Source organism: Alosa alosa, chromosome 3 (assembly GCF_017589495.1).
Source record: "Alosa alosa isolate M-15738 ecotype Scorff River chromosome 3, AALO_Geno_1.1, whole genome shotgun sequence".
Classification (NCBI taxonomy): Eukaryota; Metazoa; Chordata; class Actinopteri; order Clupeiformes; family Clupeidae; genus Alosa; species Alosa alosa.
In genome coordinates, this window is record NC_063191.1 from 13180139 (window position 1) to 13190138 (window position 10000).

Here is a 10000-nt window from a genome sequence, read left to right on the forward strand (position 1 = left end):
TGGCCATTTTGGCACCATTTTGTGGTCATAAAGTCTGCATGCCTGAATGTGTGTGTGTGTCTGTTTGTTTGTCTGTACAGTATATGCTCAGAGTAATATCTTTCGCTGTGTTGTAAAGGTTTTTTGCATTTGCAAATGTGTGTGTGTGTGTGTGTGTGTGTGTGTGTGTGTGTGTGTGTGTGTGTGTGTGTGTGTGTTTGTGTGTGTGTTTGTGTGTGTACAGTGATGTTGACGAGTGTGTGTGTGAGACAGGGGGTTTTTTGTGTGCGTTTTTGACACTCGGCCCATCCGTCTGGGAGCGAGGTGGCTACCACCTGTCCTAACTCCGTCCTGACACACACACACACACACACACACACACACACACACACACACACACACACACACACACACACACACACACATTCCAGCATCCCTGTGGAGAGCAAGACCTCTTAGTACCGAGAGACGATATTGAGACTCCCTATTCTCCTCCTACTCCTACTCCTCACTAAATCCCTTAGTCAAGTTGTTTTTTTGGAATACAAACTTAAGCACAAATCTGCAATCTGTGGGCTTGTGGCTCTAAGTTTCTGAGTTTGAGCAACTTGTGATTCACTTGAGTGTGAGTTGAAGCGAAGTGGCCGCCTCCCCCAACTGATCTGTTCTCAGCAATGCCAGACGTGGCTAACTTGGACCACTGCCACCGCAAGAGAGGAGAAGTGAAGAGAAGGACTGGCATGAGTGGAGTTGGCAGCACTACAGTGGCTTAACTTGGCGCTGTTAGATTGGAGGGGGTGTTGGATGTTGCCCCCCCTGGGAATGCACGTGGGTTGAACATGCCCCTACCCGCACATTTCACTTTTCTGTTTTTTTGTTTCTCATTATCGATTGGTTTTTCAGGTTAACTAACACAGACAAGGGGAGGGCTTCATTCTTGAATGAGATTACACCTCATCCCAGTAGAGCATCGAGGGGTGTTGTAAGATAGCCTTTCAAAGGCCTAGCCAATTTATCGAGAATAGCTTAGCAAGGGCTTTGTGCACCGGGATGTCCTGTCAGGATTTTAACCAAAATAAAGTTCAGTGTTTAAATTGAAAAGGAAATTCCAGGGGAAAAAAAGCAATAAGGCACAGTTCATTGTGAGAAAATAGGACAGAGTGGGGTTTCAATAACGGTGCCTGCCGCCCCTTCTCTCAACTTCAAATTGATTCCTTATCTGTAATGGGATTGTGCTGATAAACAGCTCTGTGGCGTTAGTGTTTTAGGCTGCCACAGTTGTAAAAGCAACAGATCTTTATAGAGGGCTAGGAAAATCAGCAAAGGCCAGAGACATCAAGAGAGCAGGAGAAAAAAAAATTCAAATTGAATGTGGAAAGTAATTAAAGTAGAAGAAAATCCTGCTTAATGTGTCAAAAATATCAAGCAGGAAATACCAGGAGAGTTCTGGACTTGCTTAGGTACTGATGACGAAATGCACTTCCTGATCTTGCAATAAACAGGTTGATTTTTTTTATCCATTTGCATAATTTTGTTGATGTCCAGATTTGTTCCCCCACCCCCTCCTCCAGCCTCCCACCCCAAGCTGTTGTTGTGACCTTGAGAACAATTACCCTCTTATTGACTATTCAATTTCATTCTAATTACTGAGACGCCCAAGTCATCACTATAGAGAGCGAGAAAAGCAATTAAAGTGTGAGTGGTGCACAAAGCATCCAGTTACTGTCTATCAAACTATACACCCGTTGTCCCTCGTTTGATCTGGGTCCAAATAAAATGGTCCTGTGTTGATCCAGAGGGGACAAGAACCAACCCCCCACACACACTATTTTTTATTAAGAAAATTAACACAGACAATAACTAAGTTATGAGTATGAGAAGATGGAAGCAAGGGGGTTTCCCATTCTGATTTTCTATTAATTTCAACAACCTCTCTAATCGGTCACAGCCAAAGGGCTAGTGTGAGTGTAATGACAAGGAGTGATTTCTCCTGGGTTTTTCTTTGGTTATCTCTAACTCGGAGGCTCGATAGAAAAGGATAATGTAGGTCTTCTTCTTGGGGTAAGTCAATTCTGTTTTAAAAATAAGGCTCTCCACCACAATGCATTGCTTAAGACCGTGAATTAGATAGAACATCAATTAGCATGATAACAGCGCTCAGAAGTTGATACGGGGTCATGGATTTGATGTGTTCTGCACTTGTGTACTCTTGTAGTTGCTACCCATGGGATTGTCTCTCTTCAGCAAGTGTGTGATCAAGTTTTAATTCTAGGTTGTTTCTACTAGCCAGTTTAAATACTGATCCAATTTTAATTCTAGCCTGTTTCTACTAAAGTAATTTCCTGTGTATTAGCCGTATTGTGTATGGACCCTTTCAAAAGAGTTCCATTATCAGCATCATAGTTGGCCCCACAAGACTTCCTTTTTAACATTCCATATGTTATCTTAATGCAGAGGAAGTAGATTGGGGCCCAAATAGAACGTTCAAGCATTGTTTTTGTTTACCTTGTTGAAAGGGTCCATAAGCCGCAGGAGAGTGTTTTATGCAAGTTAAAAGAAACCCCGTGTATTAACCTCACAGCTGAAGAAATTTTGCAAAGTCAATGTATAAGCCGCAGCTAATACTTGGGAAATTACGGTAGCCAGTTTAAGTACTGATCCAGTTTTAATACTTTAATGGCATGGGCAATAGTTCCTCAGAGGTAAAGCACCTGTGATTTAACAAAGAAACACAAATGGTCTTGCTAGGTAACCAATCAAGGAGAGAACATTCAATATGAATTGACTAGCCTTTTGAATAATTACTTTTGAATAATTAATACTATAACATCATTAATTTACATTCTCCAATATTAAAATGAACAACATATAAACTAACATGCATTATCTAGCCACTCAAACCATGCTAGCTGACTTGGCAATTTAACTTGAACTTGGGCTTGCCAGCTAATGTAATAGTTAGCGAACTTGCAAAGGTTTAGGTAACCTGTTGCTTACCATCTTGCATTGCTGTAATGTTAAACAGCATTGAGTAAAATGGACACATAGCCTACGTTCAAGCAAACCAGACAAAAAAGCCTCTAGTTCAGAAACAAAATGAGGTCTCTGTGTCAGTTCCTGACCTACTTCCCTCCTTATCATCCCACTATATCTCTGGCATTGGTGCTGTTTGACTGACTAAATAGACAGTCGACCTGAAGGTGGATTGTGGGGAAATCCATTGAAAGTGCCTCCTTCTGAACCTCCCAAATGCTCTCAAGTTGCTACATATTCTCTATATATCAATGTAACTGTCACTGCAAATAGTCTAGGGTTATTAGATCCAATGAATAGGGAAAAACATGTGTTAGTCCTTGTTTGAATTCTTAAGACTGAGAAAAAAAAAACCTTGTTGAAGATGGATGTGGTGAGATTGAACGCCCCCAAATGAGAGAGATTTCTTTCTGGTCTGGTTGTTGGTCTGATGATAAGTGCACAGTTGCAGGACGAGACAAGGAAAAGACACATAGCAATGGCCTCCAAACCTGTCATTCGCTCATATATCTGTATTGTATGCATACTTTATGCCTGTATGAGACAGCGAGATGGAATCGTGGAACACAAATGAAGTTCCCATGACTGATTATACAGTGTCACCAATAACACATAGTCTTTAGTGTTTATGAGACGTTATTATTTATGGGATGGTCTTGACAATGCTCTGTGCATGTAATAAGCATGTAATAAATTCTCTCTCTGTGTCTGTCGATCTCCTCTTGCTTCTGCCCCTGTTTTATTGTCTTCATCTCCATCTCTCTCTCTCTCTCTCTCTCTCTCTCTCTCTTTCTCTCCTTGCTTGTCTCTCCATCTTTAAAGAAATCATATCAAACATGATCAAATGGTGCTTCATAGGCATGGATGAATGAAAACATTGCTGCCAAAAGCTACAAGTTTGAGTTTATACATGAAGTTTTTTTGTGGAAAGTGGAGTATTAATGAAAACAGGAAAGGAAAGAATACTATCTCTTACTCTCTCTCTCTTTCTTTCTCGCTCTTTCTCTTTCTCTCTCTCTCAGATGTTCCATGAGGATTCGGCAGGTGGATGGCAGCTGGTGGCGGTGGATGTGAACAAGCCTCATGGCCGTGCTCCCGTTGTCCTGCAGGTACTGTACCACACATCCATCTGAGCTAATGACACCAACACAACACCACACCACACCACCTCTCTCTCTCTCTCCCCCCCCTCCCTTACCAAAATAACAACACACAATCACGGCCTCCCAGACTCAGTGCCACTTCCAATGCCACACATGTCTGAGCAGGAGTAGGAAAATGATTACAAGAGCCTGAGGCAAAAGTGCAGGAAAAGAAGAGAAATTTAGGTCAGAAAGAAAAGTCTGAGATGGATCCTACACAGCAGTGAGAGCAAACGCTCCGGCACTTTTGTTTTGTTTCATTTTTTTTTTTTTTTTTTTTTTTTTTTTTTTTTGAGAGTAAGCATTTCCGGGATAAATAATTATTTCTGAATACATTTCACATCAAAGACTAGCATTTCACTGCGCAGTGACTTAAAATGTCCTAATTTCACTCAGGCACCTGCAGAGTCACCTACGCCGTCTTCCATCACTCGTCGACCTTAATGGCGCACTAATGCTTCACTAATATGGTTTTAAATTATGTCTGAATGACTAGCCAGTTTAAGACTGTCAGGAGTTCAATGGCTGTCACAAAATGACAAATTATACTTAAATGAAACCATGCAGGGGATTCTTTTTTTCTCGTCGTACTTTTGCTGGTGGTTGTATTGTATCTTTGGTTGCAGTTGAGTGTTGAAGTCGGTGAAGAGGCAGCTGGGGGTCCTGTGAGCTAAGCCATTCACATGCTAATGGGTGTACTCGTGTGAAGGGCGTCTCACACTGTGAGAGCATCCAGAGGGAGAACAGCCATTGGCAATCCTCCTTCCCTCCCTCCCTCAGCACGTTATATAGACACTGGGGTTCCCTCAGTGCAGACGTCCTACATCTCCCCAACAAAAGTGTGTTTTGAATTCAACTATTTATTCATCCATTTTGTGCCCTGAGAATGGCCAATATAGGCCCATGAGCTTTTAAAGCAACAGGGTTTTCTTATTTCGTTTTGATTTGCAAGACAGTGTGCCTTTATTGATTTTCACCCATCCATGTCTGTTTCTTTTAATTTTCTTTGTTTTTTTTTTTGTTTTATTTCTTTCTATTTATTTATTATTTATTTACTTACTTATTTACATTATGACTTACCCACTGCGTGTCGGAGTGAGAATTTTGTTATTTGTTTGTATGGTTGGTTGTTGGTTGGTCATGGTACACCTCAACAGAGAATGACAAGAAAGTTTGACACTAGCTGCACAACCTTTGTACCTCTGGAGTGAATAAAAAGCAATATGGAGAACCTAGAATCGACAACAAAGCCTGCCTTTACCAAAGGGTAAAAAAAATGGACAAATCAGTCAGCCAAAGGAAGTGCAATGGGCCTTTTGACACCAAAGTCTGACATTTAACGACATTTCCAGGCTCCAGGTGACTTTGAAGGGATTCCATTAGGCCGAGGAGGAGTTGTGCAGAGCCTCTCGCCTACTCTCTCTCTCTCTCTCTCTCTCTCTCTCTCTCTCTACCTCTTGTCCTCTTTCTTCTCCTCCTCCCTCTCCTTTTCAAGAGTGTCAGGATGTAGTTCATCACAGAGTTCAATCACTGTGGCTCTCGGCCGAATGCAATGGTCTGTGAACGGTGATTGAAGACCCGGCGTCAGAAATGGCAGACGAATGAAGTGGCTCGTCCAGGTTGGGGTTGAAATGGGAAGGGAAATAGAGGGAAAGGTTGCGTTTATTACATTTAAAAAAAACAACACAGCACACATATACAGTGTGTGTGTCTGTGTCTGTGTCTGTGTCTGTGTGTGTGTGTGTGTGTGTGTGTGTGTGTTGCAGGTATGAGTGAGAAACAGCAAAATGGTGTTTCAGACATTCATACATATTACCAGGTGTTCTAAAGGCACTATTAATTGGCATCAAACAACATTTCATCTGAACTGCATTTCCTTAGTTGGACTAGCTCTTCATTGTCAAGCATCTGTGGTGAAATTGATCTCTTATGATTGAATTATTCATTATTCTTCCATCGATTGTCTTCAACATGTTATTCACAAAAAAGCAAATCAATACCTCTTGAGAACACACTTAAAGCTTCAAACTATTGAAATTGATTAAATGACAGTGTGCATAGGTACTAACTAACACAAGCAATCCATCACGCTGCTTGTGTTTTCATTATTGCATTAAGACATAGAGTAGCTTTGGGTGATGGGTTGTAGCTACTCAAGTTATTTGAGTTATTTATTTTGTCAAACCGATCAGCACTACACTATTGTAAAGAGCTGCCATTAGGAGAAGTGCTCCCAGCCAGGCCATTAAGGGAGTGGTACAAGGAGCGGAGATTTGACAAAGGTCTCTTTAAAAGTAATCATGGCTGACTTTGTCGCAAACTTGGATACTGGTGCTTTTTTTGTAAACATGCCCCATTTTTGGAGGGAACTTCATGTCCAAATGATACTGTTTTAGTCAGTTTTTAGAGCCACTCTCATCCCCAGACCTCAGAGTGGTGAGTGCACAAGATGTGTGTGTGTATGTGTGTGTGTGTGTGTGTGTGTGTGTGTGTGTGTGTGTGTGTGTGTGTGTGTGTGTGTGTGTGTGTGTGTGTGTGTGTGTTTGCACATGTTCCCTGATTGCAGATGTGTTCCCTCCTCCAGTGTGCTGGAGTGGTTTGAGTGCTGTGTGTGTGTGTGTGTGTGTGTGTTTGCACACGTTCCCTGATTGCAGATGTGTTCCCTCCTCCAGTGTGCTGGAGTGGTTTGAGTGCTGTGTGTGTGTGTGTGTGTGTGTGTGTGTGTGTGTGTGTGTGTGTGTGTGTGTGTGTGTGTGTGTGTGTGTGTGTGTGTGGAGAGAGAGAGAGTACTCCTGTTAGGGCCCTCCTAGGCATCTGGGGACTCTGGGCTTGGCTTGATTTTGAAGAGTGCATAGCTGGGTGGAATACAGATAGAAGATTACTCTCAGCACTCCTAGGGAGATCACTGGACTAAAGAGACACGTTGTATTTCATGGTATCGTGTCCAGTTGAGTTACACATGTATTAACACCATGTAGATACCAGGGATGTGTGGTCTGGAGGGCCTACAGAATGATCCAGAATGATCCAGAATGATCCTTTGTCTAGGCAGTTGCATTGTTTTTCATAGTGACAGATTTTGTGGCACAACACCATGGGCAAATCTGAAATATGTAAGATAAACATTGTTAGCAAATGACATAGAAAACCGTTTATGAATCCATTCAAACAGATACTCAATAGAGCTGCCATAATTTAAAATTTAAAGTTCAGAGCATGTACATTTGTGGTATTTCTGAGCATAGATGTGTTTCCCTTCTAATAGGCCCCTTTTAGTCTACAGTACATCAGCAGCGCAATTACAGCCAGTACTTTTTAAAATATGAAATCTTGGAATGATTAGTGCAAAAATAGCAATCAGACATCTTTATCCGGGTAAGCTAAGTGCTGGACGGTGTGCGGGCGGCACTGCCAAGTCCGAGAGTAATTGGGCATCAGGTGATTAGCTTAGCCGTCTGGCAGATGTACTTTACCTGCAGTCAGCCGCACAGCCTCCACTGAGAGGAGGGGGGGGGGGGGGGGGGCAGGTGGAGTGAGGGAGAGAGAAGGAGAGAGTAAACACCTGCCTGTTTCAGACACAAACAGAGAGATGAAAAAGAAAGAAAGAAAGAAAGAAAGAAAGAAAGAAAGAAAAAAAAGTACTTTATTATATTACATCAAACGTGTTATCGAATACTATATATTGATTCAAAGTAATGTGATGTAACTTGTAGGCTATAAAATAAATAGTAGAAATTTGTATCAATTATAAAGTAATGTGTTGTAAATTGTATAATATAAGTAGCAGAATATTTTTATATTTACATGTATATAGTGGGCATATCCCTTCCCTTGTCAAGACATTTTCCTGTCCTATTCTTAGAACCATAATTACAGTATAGGAGTAGCTTTATATTACTGCAGCTTTACATTAATATAGCCATATAACCATACATGTACACTAGGGGATGTTGGAGAATGGTTGATATCCATAGTTGCACACCCCCGTAGTCCAGGCCCAGCTCCATGCCAGAGTCGGCTGCTGAGGGGGATTTAATGGCAGGGTTAATTAGGAGCCCTTGTTCTCCTCTCCGTAGGCCACACAGGTGTTAATTAGGCCTTAGTGTGGTCCTACATTATAATTACACTCCAGATAATCTAATGAAGGCGCCGCAGCATAAGACCTCCCCGCCATTTGTCTTGGGCACTGAACTTTCGCCATTGCTGGGGGAACTTTAAAAGTTGTTCGTTGGGAGAGCTTGAGTCCACACCAAGAGTCGTGGCAGTCCTGGCTGGCCGTGTGAGCCTGGCTGGAAACATTGCTGGCTGCATTCCGTGGTTTAAATCTCAACTGTGCATTTTATAGGATTTGCAGTTATACTGTAATTAAACTCCAGATCAATTGACTGTGCTTAGTGCGCAGTACCCGCGTGTGAGCTATTTGATTACACCTCAGAGCCATTTTTCTGTTGTTTCACACATTGATTTAAAGTGCATCGCACACCAGTGTCTAACATTTGTGACCGTGACTTGCTGTGTGCAGACAAATGCACCACCAGTGACTACTTATGCATGTGTCCATGCTGGTCATATTTGTGTTAAATATTTGCCTTTGGCTCAGATATCCTCATAAAACTTAGTTTCAACGTCTAGGTTTCTATCTTTTCCCTTTTGCATCCATATCTTACTTTCTTTCATCTTTGGTCTCTCAATGTTCTAGCAGTGAGCAGCAGCTCTCTCTCTCTCTCTCTCTCTCTCTCTCTCTCTCTCTCTCTCTCTTTTCTCTCTCTCTCTGCTCTCTCTCTCTGTCTCTGACCATGCTCCAGATGCTGTGAGCTTGATTGATAGCCCTATTAAATGTTCAGGGGAGAACACCTCAGCCTATCGATAAAACCCCTCTCCTTGAGATGCTTGATTTGGAGGGTATGGTGGAGTGATTGGGTGGAAGACCCCCAACTCTCTTTTTGAGCTTCTACTGTTGCTTCCTTCTGAGGGAACCGCTGTTGCTTCATCATAGAGTCTTATTGCCAATCACTGGCCTCCTCTCAGCCCCACAAATCACACCATTCGCTTTCTAGGGTCCTCTCCTTCGCTCTAGCTCCGGTAAGGGGCAACACAAGATGGTGGACAATGGAGTCCTGTAGAGCAGGCAACACTAGCCTTGATATCTGGCTCTGATATTGCCCTGATATGAAACTGATATGGCTCTGATATCATCCTAATATGGCCTGATATGGCACTAATCTGACTCTGATTTGGCCCTTATCCTTATCTGCCTGTGACCAGACCCTGAACTGACCCAAATATGGCTGTGATGTGGCCCCAACGTGGCCCTGATCTGGCCATCTAGCTCGAATCTGATCTGCAGCAGACCCTCTGGTCTCCAATGCTGTTTAGCTTGCCTTGGCAGGGAGAAGGACAGTGCAAGGCCGCGGGGGTTGGAGGCGGAGAATAAATGGAGCAGCCATTTTGTCTGGTACACAGGTGGAGGTCTTCCAGACCTCGCCACTCCTGCACTCCTGTAGGCTTTCCAACTGCCAGTGTTTGCCACTACTGTGATCTACAACATACCTGGTCGTAGGGATCAGTATTCTTGGCGGTCTGTCAAGGAGGCTCTTGAATCACATGTTGAATGATGACCATTTTCCTTCACTGACAAGTTTATAGAAAGGGGGCATTGATCAGAAATAAACAGAATTCCCATATCCGGCAGGGGCTGAGATGGAGTAGAAATTGTGATTGCAGGTTTGCTATCGACTGCCACTCGGACTGTGTCATTGGCTGCAAGGTTTGCCTCTCTTGGCAGTGTGAGTTAACAGAATGGTCCATTGTTTGGATGTTTGCATGTTTAGAACTCGCATTAATTT

The 10000-nt window shown here is 42.7% G+C and overlaps 1 protein-coding gene across 1 annotated transcript in view; it reads left to right on the plus strand.

The window, feature by feature from the left end:
- nalcn (sodium leak channel, non-selective) overlaps positions 1-10000 on the plus strand; it is a 119969-nt gene that overhangs the window by 21772 nt on the left and 88197 nt on the right. Inside the window, exon 12 of the mRNA XM_048240027.1 lies at positions 4035-4121. Within this exon, the coding sequence (XP_048095984.1) occupies positions 4035-4121 (87 nt within the window). The remainder of the gene's footprint in view (positions 1-4034; positions 4122-10000) is intronic.